This window comes from Culex quinquefasciatus, chromosome 3 (genome assembly GCF_015732765.1).
Source record: "Culex quinquefasciatus strain JHB chromosome 3, VPISU_Cqui_1.0_pri_paternal, whole genome shotgun sequence".
Taxonomy (NCBI): Eukaryota; Metazoa; Arthropoda; class Insecta; order Diptera; family Culicidae; genus Culex; species Culex quinquefasciatus.
Window position 1 is genome coordinate 200,348,670 of NC_051863.1, and position 18,414 is coordinate 200,367,083.

The 18,414-nt window shown below is 40.5% G+C and overlaps 4 protein-coding genes and 2 non-coding genes across 7 annotated transcripts; 3 read left to right on the plus strand and 3 right to left on the minus strand.

Moving 5' to 3' along the window:
* The first annotated feature begins 375 nt into the window (after window positions 1-375).
* On the plus strand, window positions 376-4,326 carry LOC6032861 (cytoplasmic aconitate hydratase). 2 transcript variants are annotated; one of them, XM_038262435.1, is made up of 4 exons: window positions 376-481; window positions 559-731; window positions 1,454-1,543; window positions 1,605-4,326. In XM_038262435.1, the coding sequence occupies exons 2-4, from the start codon at window positions 725-727 to the stop codon at window positions 4,211-4,213; spliced, it is 2,706 nt and encodes a 901-aa protein (XP_038118363.1). In that variant the 5' UTR covers window positions 376-481; window positions 559-724; the 3' UTR covers window positions 4,214-4,326. The 2 variants fall into 2 exon arrangements, with proteins under 2 accessions (XP_038118363.1, XP_001843386.2); XM_001843334.2 differs by having other exon boundaries at window positions 399-731.
* Window positions 4,327-5,365: 1,039 nt separating this feature from the next.
* On the plus strand, window positions 5,366-6,812 carry LOC6032860 (uncharacterized protein CG1161). The gene is made up of 4 exons (XM_001843333.2): window positions 5,366-5,561; window positions 5,660-5,896; window positions 5,966-6,091; window positions 6,554-6,812. Exons 1-4 carry the CDS (start codon window positions 5,499-5,501, stop codon window positions 6,701-6,703), a joined length of 576 nt encoding a protein of 191 aa, XP_001843385.1. The 5' UTR covers window positions 5,366-5,498; the 3' UTR covers window positions 6,704-6,812.
* Window positions 6,813-8,284: 1,472 nt separating this feature from the next.
* On the minus strand, window positions 8,285-8,357 carry Trnat-ugu. The gene has a single exon. It is a non-coding gene; the product is annotated as a tRNA-Thr (tRNA).
* A 722-nt stretch (window positions 8,358-9,079) lies between these two features.
* Window positions 9,080-9,152, minus strand: Trnak-cuu. The gene has a single exon. It is a non-coding gene; the product is annotated as a tRNA-Lys (tRNA).
* A 903-nt stretch (window positions 9,153-10,055) lies between these two features.
* Window positions 10,056-10,800, plus strand: LOC6032857. The gene is made up of 2 exons (XM_038263182.1): window positions 10,056-10,281; window positions 10,343-10,800. Exons 1-2 carry the CDS (start codon window positions 10,270-10,272, stop codon window positions 10,754-10,756), a joined length of 426 nt encoding a protein of 141 aa, XP_038119110.1. The 5' UTR covers window positions 10,056-10,269; the 3' UTR covers window positions 10,757-10,800.
* On the minus strand, window positions 10,771-13,425 carry LOC6032856. The gene is made up of 5 exons (XM_001843331.2): window positions 13,402-13,425; window positions 11,716-12,219; window positions 11,519-11,657; window positions 11,183-11,456; window positions 10,771-11,120 (listed from the first exon to the last, which is right to left on the minus strand). Exons 2-5 carry the CDS (start codon window positions 11,900-11,902, stop codon window positions 10,815-10,817), a joined length of 906 nt encoding a protein of 301 aa, XP_001843383.2. The 5' UTR covers window positions 11,903-12,219; window positions 13,402-13,425; the 3' UTR covers window positions 10,771-10,814.
* Window positions 13,426-18,414: the final 4,989 nt, after the last annotated feature.

Here is an 18,414-nt window from a genome sequence, read left to right on the forward strand (position 1 = left end):
ACTCTATTCCATAAATCTTTACATCAATATTATTGAAAATTAGTTATGTTAATTCATTATGTTTGTAATACTTGTTTTTTATTGTTTGATTGATTGATTTTGTGTTATTAATTGAATGATCTTGAACATACTTATTTTTTAACATAATGTTCCTGCAGACCATCATACACCGTGCGTCTCCATTGCTTCTGTTCTTCGATGAAGACGCTTGGTATGTGCATTTTTGATTGCTTCTAATTTAACTTTTTTCTCTCCATATGTTTCATTTTAAACTATTTTTATTATGTTTAGAACAGCACCCAATTCGAGCAGTGTCTTTTGCTTCGAGCTCGAATCCCCTCTGACATCGGCTTCTGCAGTTCGTTTTGGCTTTGGCCACTGTTCGCAGTCTGTCAGCAGTCGTCGGTGTCTGTATCAGTTTCTCGGGTACCGCGGTGGAAGTTGGAAGTGTCCGGCTAGAGCTCTCGCCTTCGTCTGCGCTGTTTGTAGTGGTTATTTGTTGATTGTGCTGAATCACACTAATCAACCTTTTTTTTTTATTTGTTGGTATCCATCCAGAACGTATACTACGTATTTGGTGATTGTTATCGCGAGCATTTTATTTAGCCATCGCCGGCAACAAGCGAGTGAAAAGTTTTAGACGACCCTAAATCCGGTTTTGGAAGCTCTTCAGACAGTGCCAGACGAAACTCAGAGTGTCTACGTGGTCAACGCAAGCGGAAAGATGGCTGGTAAGTCTATTGCTATTTTGTAGATCTTCTACGTCTTGTCTATTTTTGCAGTCTGCTACGGGTGATAAGCCACCTTGACGCGATAAGTAACACGCTCATTTGCCGGAATAAACCAAGCGAAAAGGTGAGCGGTTCACTTCTTATTCTTGTCCAAGTACGCACGCATTTAAGCTGCACGAAGAAGAAGGTGAATTGACCTGTCTGCACTGGAATCGACGCACCAACACATAGCCCGCTGCTCATTTTGTGAGATGGTCAACCAGACATGCATCCAAAGGATGGACATCATCAGATTCATGCTAGCTCATTCTATCAGTCTAATGTTTTTTTTCTTCCTGGCTGGTAACCGGCTGCTGGAAGTGTGCTTCTAACAACGCTCTTCTGAGTGTATTGCGTAATCGAAGACTGTTTGTTGAAGAGCGTAGAGCTCACAAAAAAAATGAGAAGAATTGGTGGAGCGGCGATAACAGAAGGTGGTTCGACAATCGAGAGGCTCGGCTGATCAACGAACATACAAAAGCGCGAAGGAAGTTATAAAACACGGTGAAAGTGCTTGGTGGAATAGACGCCACCCATACTCACATAGAGCTGGTGTCGATTGAAACGATTTAGGCGGCTTGGACTAATTTAAATTTGGTCGATATGACCTCTGTAGCATAGTGATGTTATTTTTTTTGTAGCTTATTCTGTTTTTAAGCGATCAATTGTATTTGCCATTTTAGGTCCCAACCCCTTCCAGAACCTGCAAAAGGAGCTCACCGTCAATGGAGAATGTTTCCGTTATTTCGATATTTCTTCGTTCGAGGAGCTCGGTAATAATAATGATTTCGATACTGGAAAATTATAACATTGATATTTATCTTCCTTCTTCAGCTGAGCTGCCGTACAGCATCCGTGTGCTGCTGGAGTCGGCGGTTCGGAACTGCGACAACTTCCAGGTGCTCGAGAAGGATGTCCGGGGCATCCTGAGCTGGAAATCGACCAAGAGCATCAAGACTGACGTAGAGTTGGAAATTCCATTCAAGCCAGCGCGTGTGATCCTCCAGGACTTTACCGGTGTTCCGGCGGTGGTGGACTTTGCTGCCATGCGTGATGCAGTGCTCAAGCTGGGCGGAGACCCGGACAAGATCAATCCTATCTGTCCATCGGATCTGGTCATTGACCACTCGGTTCAAGTGGACTTTGCACGTACGCCTGATGCGCTGAACAAGAACCAAGACTTGGAGTTTGAGCGCAACAAGGAACGATTCACGTTTCTGAAGTGGGGAGCCAAGGCTTTCAACAACATGTTGATCATCCCTCCCGGATCCGGTATCGTCCATCAGGTTAATCTGGAGTACTTGGCGCGTGTCGTTTTCCAAGATGATACCAAGTCAAAGGATGGAAGCAAGATTCTCTACCCAGATAGTGTGGTTGGAACTGATTCCCACACTACCATGATCAACGGGTTGGGAGTGGTTGGCTGGGGTGTCGGAGGAATCGAAGCGGAAGCTGTTATGCTGGGACAAGCAATCTCCATGTTACTTCCTGAGGTTATCGGATACAAGCTAGTTGGCAAGCTTAATCCTCTGGTTACGTCAACGGATTTGGTGTTGACCATCACCAAGAATCTGCGCCAGATTGGAGTCGTCGGAAAGTTTGTTGAATTCTTCGGACCTGGTGTCAGCGAGTTATCGATCGCAGATCGTGCTACGATCAGTAACATGTGTCCTGAGTATGGTGCAACTGTGGGATATTTCCCGATCGACCAGAACGCGTTGGATTATCTCCGACAGACGAACCGTGCCGAAGATAAGGTCCAGGTCATCGAAGCGTATTTGAAGGCCACCAACCAGCTACGTAACTTTAGCGATGCATCCCAAGATCCGGTGTATACCCAGGTCATTGAACTGGATTTGGGCACTGTCGTGACGTCCGTTTCTGGCCCGAAACGTCCCCATGACCGTGTTTCTGTAAGCGATATGCAGAAGGACTTCCAGGAGTGTCTCACAAACAAAGTCGGCTTCAAGGGATTCGCTATTCCGGATGCCCAACTCAAAACCGAAGGTAGTTTTAGCTGGACCGACGGAAATACCTACTCCCTTCGACATGGATCGGTGGTCATTGCTGCGATTACATCTTGCACAAACACGAGCAATCCTTCCGTAATGTTAGGAGCTGGATTGCTAGCCAAGAAAGCCGTTGCTCTTGGACTGAAGGTTGCACCGTATATCAAGACTTCCCTGTCCCCTGGAAGCGGAGTTGTCACCTATTATCTGAAGGAATCTGGTGTGGTCCCTGCACTGGAAGAACTCGGATTCCACGTCGTTGGCTACGGTTGCATGACCTGCATCGGCAACTCTGGTCCGCTGGACGATAACATTGCTAACACCATCGAGAAGAACAATCTGGTTTGCTGCGGAGTACTTTCTGGAAACCGTAACTTCGAGGGTCGTATTCATCCGAATACTCGTGCCAACTATCTGGCAAGTCCGCTGTTGGTTATTGCGTACGCTTTGGCCGGTACGGTTGATATCGATTTCGAAAAGGAACCCATCGGTACGACTCCGGAAGGAAACAACGTATTTCTGCGTGACATCTGGCCAACCCGTGCCGAAATTCAGGAAGTTGAAAGACAGCATGTCATCCCAGCCATGTTCCGTGATGTTTACGCCAAGGTTGAGCTTGGTGCGTCATCATGGCAGAGCCTGAATGCCCCAACGGGAAAATTATACCCATGGGACAATGCCTCCACCTACATCAAGCACCCACCATTCTTCGAAACGATGACCCGCGATTTGCCCAAGATCGTAAATATTGTCGGAGCCCGTGCTTTGCTCAACTTGGGTGATTCGGTAACAACTGATCACATTTCTCCGGCTGGTTCCATTGCTCGAAACAGCCCGGCGGCACGTTATCTATCCGAACGTGGACTTACTCCACGAGAATACAACTCTTACGGATCTCGCCGAGGTAATGACGCAGTGATGGCTCGTGGTACCTTTGCAAACATCCGCTTGGTGAACAAATTGGTTTCCGGTGCTGGTCCTCGTACGCTTCACATTCCCAGCGGAGAAGAGATGGACGTGTTCGACTGTGCCGAGCGTTATGCACAGGAGGGCACTGCGTTGATTGCGATTGTTGGCAAGGACTACGGAAGTGGATCTAGTCGCGATTGGGCAGCCAAGGGCCCGTACTTGCTGGGAATCAAGGCCGTTATTGCCGAGTCGTACGAGCGTATTCACCGCTCGAACTTGGTCGGAATGGGAATCGTCCCGCTGCAATATTTGGAGGGACAAAACGCCGAGACTGTTGGATTGACCGGAAAGGAACTGTTTAACATTGTGTTGCCGGACAATTTGAAGCCACACGATAAGATAACGGTTGAAACCGACAGCGGACTGCAGTTCCAGGTTATTGTTCGTTTTGATACGGAGGTCGATTTGGAGTACTTCCGGAACGGGGGAATTTTGAACTACATGATCAGGAAGATGATTGCCTAAGCAAAACAAATTGTGAACAAATTCTTTATAAAAGATTGCATGATTTACGCATCAATTGAATGATGTTTGGGTACTATTACATTTTTTGAATAAGTAAAGGTATTTTTTGGAAATGGTTGTTTTATCTGGAATATCACAAGAACCAATTAGAGTTTGATGATTAAAACGTTAGACAACAATTCAATCGTTATCCCACACCGTGCACTATGATTACACCGCGCAAAACATATAAACAAATTTGATGATTTTTTGGCTTTCTCAGTCAAATAAACAAAGCTCAAACGAGAAGGCCAAAAAATCATCAAATTCTGCATGCCAGTCGAAAACAAACAATCGAATCATATAAAAAATATGTCAGTAATCTTATTGGAAATAACATCCACAGTGACAACTAAATCTTCTTTATGAGCAAGGGAGCAAGCTTCAGAATCATTTTCAGAATTTTGTGTTGAATCCTCTGAAGTTTTTCTTCCTGGTTAAGCAACAGCTGTCTAGTTTGGCACAGCCTAATCCGAGCAGACCGAAAAAAACTAGGGATTACCATTTTTTGATATTGTTCAGACCATTGTACTAGACCAATAACATTTTTTGTTATTTACAACAAGTTTTGTTATTCACCGCAATGATTTTTTTTTGTTATTGGATTTTTATTGTAATAACAGACTAATAACATTTTAAGACATTGTTCGAATGAATCTCTGTTATTATTTTTTGTTGTTTGTTCTGTGATATTATTCAATTACAATTTTTTATGATAACATAAATTGTTATCAAATGGATTTTTCTAGAAGATTCTATAACACTTTCTGTTATTTTAATAGTATTTGTTATTGAAATGGCATGAATATTGCTATTACCGTCTGCCCGGGCAAGCATGGCCGGTCTGGAATAGTAGTTTATGCCACAAGTTTCTCAAAGACATATTTTCATCAAGCATGCAACATTTTTTTTTGCAATTCCGAAAAACACCCTTTGAAAGGAATTTTAAGTCCATGATATGATGTAAAGTAATGTTATGTGATGACTTTTCGTATATTTCATATACTATATTTACTTGGATGACGTTTTCATTCATCGTAGACACCAGTACTCTAACAACTTGGTGTGAGTTCTTGTTCGGATGGTGCTCAAACTTACATTGTTGACGTTTGTCAGGTGGATCTCACTCGTAGTTCAGATGTGTCATGAAAAGCTGGGTAGAAATTATCACGATCTGAGAATTGAGGCGTAAAAGTGCAGTTTTTATCCTCAATTTCCGGTCGAAAAGGTGCCAAAAGGTGTTTCAATGTACAATAAGCTGGTTTTCTGTCTTTTGCTAGTGGTTTCACTGCAAATTGTCAGCCTTGAGGTGCGTATTGGATGGTAATATGGTTTTCATCTACCGACACTCACTCATTAGGCTTGTTTTTTTCTTCTTTCGATTATCCTGTTACCTGTGTCGTGCAGGCCCAATCGTACGAGGACAAGCGATGTAAGTGCATTTGTCCGAGCATCAAGTCGGTCAACAACAACACCGAGGATGACTCGGACCGGATGTTGATTATAGACAACGTTCCGCCAAACAAATGCAACTGCGATGGCGTCATTTTACCTAGGATTGCGGACAAAATTAAGGGTAAGGAGCAGGAATTTTGTCCGCGCTGCGATTGCAAGTACGAGAACCGGAACACGACCATTATTAAGGTAGGATTGGATTATGTTCTTTAATGTGTATTGCAAACAGTTTTTCAAATATCTTTTTTTTCTATACAGGTCGTTGTTATAATTGTGATCTGGATAATCTCACTGTTGGTGATCTACATGTTGTTCCTGATGTGTCTGGATCCTCTGCTGAACAAACGCGTTAAGGCCAACTACCAAGAGCACACCAATGAAGATGTGAATATCTACCGTGATAATAACAATAGTAGTATTAATGGTTTCATCAAGCGTGATAGCTATAGCGTTAAGTTTAGTATTAACAGCAGCACTGCCACCAACGTAACGGGTGCCGACAGTGACAGCGACAGTTTTGAGTACTACTCCGGTAACGTTCGAGACCGAGAACGGGTTCGCCTCTTGGCGGCGGAAGACTCATGACGTTTCGAGCTCTCTATTGTTTATAATTTTACTAACCCTCATCTGTCTTGTGTTCTAACCCAGCTGATGATTGGCAAGGCTGAACAAACAATAAACGACATTGTTGACCGTTGAAATTACACCTCTTTAGTTGATTATTTGTTTTGCTGCACCCACATGCTTATCATTTTGTTATCAGTCGTGTGGAACTGCACTGTAGTACCGAGTGGAATCTCCGATATCCATGTGATCGCTTATATTTTATGCATCTTTTTGTTTTAGGAGGACACATCAGTCGCCGTTGGCAGCCAGGACATGCAGGTTCGGGATGGAAATGTCCTGAATCGGGTTGGTCATTCGCAGGACAAGTGGAAGCGACAGGTCCGGGAACAGCGCCGGAACATTTACGATCGCCACACAATGCTCAACTAGACGAGGTGGCGTTAGATCATCGTAACTTATTTTTACTCTGTAGTTTTTCACAACTGTTAGTAGCGAATAATCACATTCAAAATAAACCAAATTCCATTTTCCATAATAATCATGTGATTTTTGATACTTGAAGAATATTTTAGCCCAGAATGAATGCAATCAAACATGATAGATTTTCCACAGATAATTCGGGCCCCGAGGGTCGTCGAAAATGTAAAATTTTCACTTATATGGCATACAAAAATTAAACCTTGATTACTTAATTGCTTTTTTTCAATTTAACTTGGTGACCAAAATAGATACAAAATAGTTTATGTTAAATGTGGAGAAAGATCAAAGATCCAATATGCACTGTTTGTGTACAAACACGCTTCGTTCTTATCACGATGTTTCAATGTGTAATTTACCCTTTTATCCAAAAATTGTAACAGAAATGTGTACCGTAAACCGGGGTGACTTTGATAGGATTTCAATTTGTTTTTAGAATATTTTCCAACAGGTAAGGTTTTTCTCAAGATTATTATTTTTAAAACATGTACTGGGGTAGGCCACACAAAGTCCATGCACTATTTTGGAAAAAAAGTTTTTTCAATAGTGTTTAGAAAAATAGTTACGTTAAAAATTCTTGGTTTTAATTCCGGGGTGACTTTGATAGTCATAGTTTTTCTTGTTAAAATCATATTTAAGATGTTCAAACTTTACTTGTACGTTAAATGTACCATCACTAAAGTAGCTGATATAGTTTGTAAGAAAAAAATCAATGTTTATATTAAGTTAACTAAGTTTATAAGCTTTTTAACAAAATACATATAAATTTTAGGTAAAATTGTTAAAAAGTCGGAATTTTGCCTGAAATTTGTTAAAAATAGTTTTGTTTATAAAATTATCAATTTATATTGCATTTTAAACTGAATTCGAAGCACGAATCACAAATTTTCACATTTTACATGAAATTTGTTCAACTGAATTTGCCTATAAATTTGGATATTTTTTTTAATTGTGTTTCAAAAACACATATTATTTATTATTTACAAACTTATTTAACCTTCTCCAAGTGGAAAATTGTCCAAAGAGTCCGAAAATGCATTCCGTTTTCCGATTAAAAATCATGTTCATTGAGAAAATCATGACACTTTGAGAAGTTTAAAGTAATGACTTTCATCCACATTTTCTCAACTATAGTTAACTAACTTTATAAACTTTTCAAAAATTTATGAAAAGTTCTTCATGAGGTATTTTGAACACTTCTCTACCACGGTCAATATGTTTCTGAACCATTTCTTACGTATTTTAATTGTACTCTTCATTTTGCGGAAAAATCGCAAACCTATCAAAGTCACCCCGTTTTACGGTAGTTGTATGAACTTTAGTGCTCAAATTCAATCTGTTTCAAATTAACATCATTGCGGTTAACTTTACGCAGTTGGGCTGGCCATTGAAAAGAAGGTTGTTGCTAGTGTTCGACCCAGCATTCTCCAAGATGCTTGGCTGCTTTGGGTTTGATTATAGTTAATGAAGGTTTATTTCTTAATGTTTTTTAACATGAAAAAAAAATTTCAACAGTTAAAAAATAAGATCCGCTGCCTCCTGTGAGAATCGAACTCACGACCGCTGGTTTACAAGACCAGCGCTCTGCCTACTGAGCTAAAGAGGCCACTTGTACCCAGGGTCGTCTAAAGCGCAAGTGTTCACTTTTTCTCCCACTCTTCCACACAAAACATTCCCGACTTTGGGTGCAAAACTTCGTATAATAAAATATGAAAGTCACTCACAGTGAGTGTCAATAGTCTAAAAATAGATTGTGGTTAGTGTAACATAGATTCGTAAAATAAAAATGTATTTTCTTAATAGAGGCAAATTGATTTTTTATATTTTTAAAATTTGAAACTTTGAACTTTCTTACTTGAATTTTAGCTATTAATTGATGTTATATTTTCTAATTAGATTTAAAAATATCATTTTTGAAGCTTTTTTTATTAATAGATGAATTTACACTATTCAAAAGATAAATAATTAATAATTTTACAGCTCATTCTCTTTTAACTTTTTCTTATGACGCTTTCCTTTCAAAACATTTCCAAATTCTATGTACAAACAGTTAACACATACATTTAAATACAAATTTCCCCTCTTGGGACTCATTGTCACTCAATTGCTTCTTGATGCTGTCATACATATAATGCCACGGCAACTGAGTGCCGTCGATAGGTGCTGCCATCTTTGTGGCGTTTTTGAACTTAGTTTAGCGCAGGTCGATTGTAGCTCTTTTCTATTGAATTGTTGCCTTTTGTTTATTTAATTGTTTGTTTCTAGATTATTAAGTATCTACTTGACCTTCACAGCACTGAACACAATGACCTCGGTAAAAAAGATAGCCGCCCAACGTGGGGCTCGAACCCACGACCCTGAGATTAAGAGTCTCATGCTCTACCGACTGAGCTAGCCGGGCACCTTGAGGCCCGAGATGCCATCAATCCATCGAATCACGCACTTCTTGGCGTGACTTTCCAAACTCGGATTAGCTGCGTTTAATTTGAGCGGGATTTGCAAACAAGATAACAACCATCCTTAGTCACCGCGTCAAATTCCTCCGGATGTTCCGATTCCAGCGCGGCACTGCTTTCTGGGGGAGGCGGGACAGGCAAACCTGTTCTCCATCCGACCTCTGCCAGGTAGAAAGTGCTGAGCAGGAAAAAGAGAGTGAAACGCTCACCCCGACGGTACCAGGAGACCATGGCATGAGTTGGGTGTTTGCTGCTCATCGCGGGATTTTGAACGACCGCCGGTCAAGTCTCTCGGAGCTGCGGTGAGGAATCGACTCCTGACTGAGCGCGTACGTTCGCCACCGTGTTCCATTCAGTCTCGGAGAAAGACACTCGGTCTCAATGAATCTAGGGAATCTCCCAAAGTTCCTCAGGACTGTGTTGAGTCCAAGCGGGGAATAGTTTGAGTGCTCGTCAACATCTTGTTGTGAGCTTTTTTCTCTTTACTGTGATGTGGGTTGTGATCAATGTTGTGGCAATTAAAATGAATGATATTATTATTTCATGGAACCGGCCAAATCAATGAAAAGTTGAATAAAAATAATTTTTATTGCAATCACATACTAATCAAACATCATTCAAAATGGAGGTTTAGTATTTTTCTCAAAAAGTAGATTACATTTATGATTAATTGATATAGATTGTTTAATCAACGACAACGACAACTAAAGGAGCTATTAGACTATGGCAAACGAACAAACTCGCAGGCAAAGCAGGCAAACTGCCAAACTGTCAAAAAGTTTGTTTGCGAGTTTGTTTGTTTTTCGTAATCTAATACGTCCTTAAAAATCCACCACAAACACACAAAATGACGAAACAGCGTTCGTTTTTGGCACGGTTCCCCATCGCGGCTTATGGATGGGAATGTACTTGGAAAGTCACCCAGCAACGAACCAAATTTGGCACGGTCCATTTTTGGCAACAGTTCAAGCGTTTGCATTCGTGGGTAATAACACAGTTTCAGTTAGTCTGCGTTTGTTTCCCGAGCCAGGCAGCTGATAAATTAATGCAATAGTTTATAAAATGGATAAATCGGTAAGGAGAATATATTTTAAGATATTAGGTATTCTTTTTAAATATTGATTTTTTTTTCTAGAGCGTTTTGCAAATAGACAAAACCAAACGAAACAGCTTGACTCTGGAACAAAAAGTTGAAATCATTAAACTCTTGGGAGAACAAGCACACACCAAAGCACATTTGGCTAAACAATTCGGCGTGGATCGATCAACGATTCGAAAGATCGAACTACAGAAGGAGCGAGTTCTGCTGAGCGTTTCGACAATTAGCATAGAAAATTGTCAACGGAAGTACGTGTCCACCGGAAAGCACCACGAACTGGAAGAGGTTTTGTACTACTGGGTACGACAGATGAAGTCACAACAGAAATCTGTGACTAACGCTATGATTCTGGATCAGGCAAAGTTCATCGCAGATCAAATGAATGTGGAAGAATCTTTCAAATTCAGTGCAAAGTGGTTGCGAAATTTCAAGAAGAGATTCGGATTGTAATTAAAATTGGCGCGTTTAATAAATATGTTTGTTGTTTGTTCTTAAAAGATAAAGTCCTTTAAATCACCCTCGATTTCCCCACCGACTCCTCCTCGTTGGAGCACATGAGCGAGTCGTCCGTCATCTCGGAGAAGCGTTTTAGACTCGCGACGAGCTCGTCGAAATCCAGCCGGTACGTGGAGAGCGCATTGTTGGTGGTGCTGATCGCGTAGTACTTGGACCCGTTGATGAGCCGGTTGATAAAGTCCACGCTGATCTTGCGGGTCGTGATCAGCCGGGTGAGCACCGGGATGGAGTCGCCGATCGCTTTGTTCCAGATCTTGGTCAGCTTGGCACTCTTCGGGAACAGATGGGCAAGCTTAACCTGTAACGAAGATTTGTGTTAGCTATCAATGCTCGCGATGGTTTATGATAGTTATAGCATACCAGTGAGGCTCTCAACCCTACATCACCGTTGATGTCAGTAAGGTACAACAGTCCGTCCTTTTCCTCGTACTCTGCATCCAGATAGACCAGGGTGTCGTACAGTGACATCCTTGACGTTCCGTTGGCTCGGTTCAAGGAGGTATCGGCAAAGATCGTAATGTTTGGGAAGTTGACAGTGATGTGAGATTTGGAACGAGTAAACGAAGTGTTGGCCGATTTCCACGAAAAGTTATCCAGCCCATGGATCACAAAGTTTGAGGCGCTAATTTGTACTCTAAAAATAGAATGAAACGCATCAAACATGAAGTAAAATCCGCTTGACAATTATTAACTCACTTTTTAAGGTTCAATACGTCCAGAGAAGTCTTAAATCTGTAGGACAACTTGAGTGGAACCATTCCAGGAATACCAAACTTTGGGTATCCACACTTAAGTTGCTTCTTGAGTGATTCGAAAAACTTTTCCACATCGTTGTCTGCAAAGTAACGTAAATACTTAAAATTCATACGACAATTTAAAATTAAATTACTCACCATTGTAGCTGATAACATCGGAGGTGCTGGCGACCAGGAATTGTTGCGCCTCGGTTGTCACCTCTTCTACGCTGCTACTCTCGGTAGTCTTCTCCGCGGTTTCATTATCTTCACTGTCACAGTGCACTAATTGACCACAAATTAGCACTCCGATGGCCAAAATCGGCACGATATGGCACAGCTTCATGCTTTTTTATCCGTCTTTCAACTTGTTCACCCGGGAGGAAGTGTGCGTTCCCGTTAACGATCGAAACCCTTCTGCAAGGCTGGATTTGACCGAGTTTTATTTTATATTTTTCGGAATCGGTCCAGCTGTTTTTTTTTGGGATTCTTCTTCCGAGTTGATTTTTTCCCTCATTTTTTTGAGAACAGGTTTTCGGACAGTCGCGTCCCATAACGGTTTCTATCTGCAGGCTACGGCTGGATCATATGTCGTGAAGTGCGGATCACGGGCGATCGAATAGAACGCCTATACTGCGCATCATCTGGCCGTCAGCCATCAACCTGGATGTGGGAGAGACACAGAACGCAGCCTCAAAAGCCTCTTCGAAGCTCTGGAAGTCACACACATGGACAGAGGACAGGAATGGCGGGAGTGGGTGGGTTTTGGCTTTCGACTCAGGGCTCTTGTGGGTCAATTATGTTTTCGTGGCCCTATTCTGTCAGTTTTGTGATGATTTAGAAATGAGCTGTGGTTCAGTGGGCGGTCACGGTGAATCGCTTTCCTTTTGAATGAAGATTTGGTTGTGTTCAAAGTGGAGTTTTATCAAGACGTTGAGAAACCAGAGTGGCTCACTTCTTGGATATATACAATGCAAGATTATTGAAACTTATAAGATCACTAGTTGTTCAAGACCGGCAATACCCGCGTAACCCTCGTCAGTTACATGGTCTAGAAGTATGGAGTATAAGGAGTTATTTTTGTTATTATATATTAGATTTTAAACCGATCCTCGGTCTTAACCTTGTCGCAGCACCTAAAAGGACCTAATAACAATAAGTTATGTATAAATAAAGATCACATCTCCCTCTTCAAAATTTCCTCAAAATATTAGTGGGCTGAATATTGTTAAAAAATCGTTTTTTTCAAAAAATCATTTATATATTGCAAACTTTGATAAAAGCAATGATGTTGCATTTTGTGTTATTTTTTATTGCTTAGAAAATCAGGTTTAAAATTTCGTTTTTTGCTCCTCACTTGACTTTGACCAGAGCCGACAAAACTTTAAATAAAATTTGTTCCTGCCTAAAAAGGGGAAGATGATTTTTTTCATGAAATATAATTTTAAAAAACTGGAGCCACCTGTTTAATAAAAAAATTTCCACCGTCCAAAAGCTCGTGAAATTGCGACATCACCACTCCAGTTATTTATAGTTGCTAATTACCAATAACCTAAACACAAACGCAAATAGCTCTAACCTTCACCGGCCGCACCCGAAACCGTTCCGATTCGGTACCCAAGATTAAAGTATCAAATATTTCCCACACATCACTCTTCAAGTCTCGAGGGAATTTCCGTCACCATTTCCTTTTGTTCTCCACACTCACACACACACACACGCTGACACAACTTCTCCCACGTGTTCGTAACCACCACCCACACACCCCATCACCGTACCGTACCAAAAAACCCGTTTCCCACTATCTTTTTTCCACTCCATCCCCAGCTATAAATAATCACATACATTCGAGAACAAACTAACTCTTCCGCTCTCTCACACACGCACTCATATTCAAACATGGCTAAAATTCAACCCCCCACCCACATCCCGGATGAAAATGGGGAGCGGGGTCAGTATAGTGAGGAGTGGCAAAACATTGCACCTAACTCCCCACCCTCCCTCCCTTCTTCCAACTCTGGCTCAACATCGCATGGGAAAACGCGCGTCCTAACCTGGATTTCTCTCTCGTCCTTCGTGTTCTTCTTCACCGTCGTCGTTTTGAGCCCGTTTTCATTCCCAGTTGCCATCCTGACAGCATGAGAGAAGGCGGTAGAGAGAGAGTCAGAATCAGAGTCAGAGGATCACAGCGAAAGCTCATCTGTGTAAGGACCTCTATAGCGGCACCTAGCAGTTATGGGTGGTGGCGGTGTGTTTTAATGCTACACATTGTGTTTTCTTTCTCACTTGAAGTATTGTTTTTTTTTTCATTTTTGTCATTTTCTTCACTTTCTTAATTTTCTTCATATTCTAAATATTCTTCATATTCTTTCTTTTCTTAATTTTCTTAATTTTCTTAATTTTCTTGATTTTCTTAATTTTCTTAATTTTCTTAATTTTCTTAATTTTCTTAATTTTCTTAATTTTCTTAATTTTCTTAATTTTCTTAATTTTCTTAATTTTCTTAATTTTCTTAATTTTCTTAATTTTCTTAATTTTCTTAATTTTCTTTTCTTCTTAATTTTCTTAATTATCTTAATTTTATTTTTGTCATTTTTGTCATTTTTGTCATTTTTGTCATTTTTTGTCATTTTTGTCATTTTTGTCATTTTTGTCATTTTTGTCATTTTTGTCATTTTTGTCATTTTTGTCATTTTTGTCATTTTTGTCATTTTTGTCATTTTTGTCATTTTTGTCATTTTTGTCATTTTTGTCATTTTTGTCATTTTTGTCATTTTTGTCATTTTTGTCATTTTTGTCATTTTTGTCATTTTTGTCATTTTTGTCATTTTTGTCATTTTTGTCATCATTTTTGTCATTTTTGTCATTTTTGTCATTTTTGTCATTTTTGTAGTTTTTATAGTTCTGTTTTCTTCTGATGTTCTGATTATGTTTTAAACATTTCAGTCATGTTAAAAAGAGAGTTACATATTTCCCATTCAAACCCACTGAGCATCGTTTTCCCGCTTTCCGAGAGGAAATGGATTGCGGTGTAAAGGGAGGAAGCCCAAACGAAGGGTTGCGAAACCGGTGGGGGAGGACAAGGAAGAGTTGGCAAAACTTCCCAGCAAAAGCAAGCACTCACTAAGCGGATCATAATTTTCTACCTCGTTCGCACTGAACAACATACACAAGAGAGGGCGTCTGCCCCAAAACCCCTTTCCTGTGCAGGAATCGTGTGAGGGAAAGGACGATAAGGCTCCACTTTCCTGCCACCACCCACTGCGTCCCGGGGGGGGGGAGGGTTAGTTGAAGCTACCAACCGCATGGCAGCGACGGGATAGACACAATTCACTTCACCAGTCTCTATCTCTCTCTCTCTCTCTCTCTCTCTCTCTCTCTCTCTCTCTCTCTCTCTCTCTCTCTCTCTCTCTCTCTCTCGTTGCTGGTGCTGCTGCTGCTATTCATGTGAAAATATAATCATCAAAACCGTTCCAATGTTCCACTTTAAACGACATCGTTGAAGGATAAAGCTCAGCAAACTTTTAAGGCTGAGAAGAGGGGATGAAACTGGTGATTGGGGGTAGGTTGTAGGAGAACACACGTGTACCTCGGTGCTATGGAAGGGGGATTGGAAGAAGGGAGAGAGGGGAGAAGACGCGCTTGGAGCGAAAAAGCTGCGAAACGGAAGGACACTGTTGATGGAAAGCGTTTAGCAGTTAGTTAAATTGTAATACGAATGATTTAGATTTTCATTTTTCTTTAAAATTAGAAAATTCTTATAATTATTTATTCAAGGTCTGCTTCAAGCCTTTTCCATGTACAATAATTGTATTTATTAATCAAGAATTTGTTTTTGTATACATCATTGGAATCGTTCAACTTCAATTTAATTTTCAAAAATTCTCGTTAACCGAATCTGAAGAAGAGCGGATGTTTTTCAACATAAATATGACATTAATTTGCTTGAGTTAAAAATTGCTACTGCCATTATTGTACATAATGAAATTTGACCTCTCATTTTCCCAGTGTGCAATGACGACAGAAGAGTCACTATCCAAACCCAGCAATCCTCACCGAGTTCAGTACCACTCCGAGTCACCGGCCCAGCTCCCAGCTAGCGGCGGTGGGACCGTCCGGTGGCATTTTGTAGATATACGTACTTTTACGCCAGTGATTCTCATCCTTAAATAGTGTTTTGTGATTGGATCAACTACTTAGACTGTTCTTTCAAAACTTCTTTTTTAAACATTTATTTCCCAATAAAAAAAATAAATGACGCAATAAATTAAAAATTAAATATATTTTTTTAAATCTTCCGACAACCCAAAGTTTATTTGAAGGCCTTCAGATACAGTCATCCCACATATTCGGAACACCCACAAATTCGGAACACTTTTTTGATAATTTGTCAATAGCATGCCAAATGTAGCTTTCCTGTAGACCCTACTTTCTTTAGCACCTTGATTAGGACATTCTCTTGCTATTTCACTAGTAAAAAGAGTACTTTTTAAACAAAAAACCTCATTTCAAGACTATTTTATCAAGAGCAGTAAAACACTGCCTCCAAATTGCTTGTTCCATAATTGTGGGATGTTATTGTGCCAGACCATGTATAAAACATCACTAAGCTTGAGTTTCATTGGTTTCAGTGTGTGAAGTCATTATTTTGTGGATAATATGTACTCCTACAGAGAATCAAAGTTTGTTTACATCCGTAAGAAAAAAGTGTTCCGAATTTGTGGATTTCAAGGGTCAATGTTTTTCTTTAAAAAAAAATATATAAAACGTAAAAATTTACATGAAGGTAAAAGCAAATCATGATGTGCAACTATCGATTTACTATGATTTTTTTAAACATTGGCCTATCTGTAAACCGTTCCGAATAAGTGGGATGACTGTACACTAACTTCAGAGAATTGCAATATTATGATGCCTTGAGGAAGTGTATATTTTATACTAAGTTGTATATAAGACCCAAATTTTACAAAATTCGGGTTTTAAAAAATATCAAAATGGCAATCTGCTGTGTTTGATATAATATGCACAAATATAAACACAATATATTTTCACACATTTTTTCAATCATCAAATTTTTCAAATTTGCAATACGGTTTTCAAACGACACTGATTTTTCAAAAGGATTTTTCACAACATTTTAGAATGCAGAGATTCAATGTGCTAAAATAAAGTGATTCTGCTCAAGGCAGGCTATATAAGAAACAAATTAGCTACCATTTAGGCTATAGGCCACATTTTCAATATAATTTAGGGCATTCCCTTTTGCTTTCTGAGCTTGTGTTTAAACTTGATCTGACGCAGAAAAATATTAACAACGGCCTTAGGTGCAATTGACTCAATCTTAAAAGATCGAATGTCATTTTTTTCAATAAAAAATATACTGGAACCAGATAGTTTTGCAACGCTGAATATGTATTTTGAAAATAGTTTCAGTAACTCATAGAGTTTGGCAATTTCACTTGAATTTTTTAGAGTATGTTATAAAAAAAAACTTTTGGAACGCCTGCCTCTAAACTCTACCGGGGCAGGTTGACACTGGTGTACACACTGACTGCTGGCTGGCTGGTGCTTTACGATGGTCCTAGCCCAGGCAAAACAGACGGGAACGGTGGCATTCGAACATGTTTCTACTTCTCTTCATTTCAATCCTGCTTCTACTTCTGCCGTTTGCCTCTATTCGCTAGCCAAAAACCATAGCAGAGAGCTCTCTGGCTTGGTTTGCTGCTGTCTCTGTGTTATGATGTGCACAACCTTCGGTTATATATAAATAAAACATTCATCTGTTGGATATGAACGTACACATATTTATAACTCCACCCGCGCCACCCACCCAATCCCTCCTACTCGACTGGGACTGTGTTTGTGTGTGTGTTAGTGTGTGTGTGTGTTTGTGCGCCACCCCACCTCCCCCGCAGCGAAACAAAAGTTTCAGTTCACATGAAAATGAACGAACGGAGCGAAGGCTGATGGCTCCTAGCTTGGCACCGATACGGCGTTGGACCAGGACCAACAACCGACGGGACAGGACCAGGAAGGCGGACACGGGCACGGAAACGGGAGGACCAAGTATATAGAACAATGTTCTCGCTTTCGTCGTCCTCCTGCGAGGAGAAGCTCGACTGAGGCTGAGGCAGCTCACAGCAACAGCAAGAGCATATGGAAGGTCTCGTTTTTCCTGCCACCCATCTCCCACCGAAAGCACGGCAAAAGTTCAGCGATATTTCCAGTGGCTCTATGCAGGAATCCTACGGTACGAACCGAACCTTGCCTATAGGTTCGGACGTACAAAAGGCACAACAGTACAACACCGACGACCAAGTTGACGGCGATGATGATGTTTCGCTGCACAGTGGAATTCTGAATTTGTATTTTTAACAAACTTGTTTTCTAAATTTTTAAAGATTAAATAAAGTATATTTCAGTACAAAATTATTTGACTTATAAAACCAAACACGTTTTAGATCGTTTCAACAACATAATTATCCCACAGTGAATCCTCTTCGTTTGCCACCAGAACAAGGATCAGAGCAGCAGCAGCACCGGAGGACGATCGTCCCTGGGAAAGCATCTCACAGCGCACAGAGTGCCACAGATTGTGTGGAGGTGGCCGGTGTAGTGGTTCAGCAAGAGATTGTCACCATGGGGATGCGTGAGTCGCACGTGAAACTTAGTTGGAGCACAGTTTCATGTTTGGACTTGGCGTATAGTGTTATGGTGGTATCGTACGAAGAACGGACGAAACTATTTGACACGCGTGTTGGGGATCGTGGGGATGCAGGGGACGGGGACAAACATAGTTTAGCTAGGTTTAAGTTGTTCGAGGAATCACGGCGCATATTACTTTATAACAATTGCTTA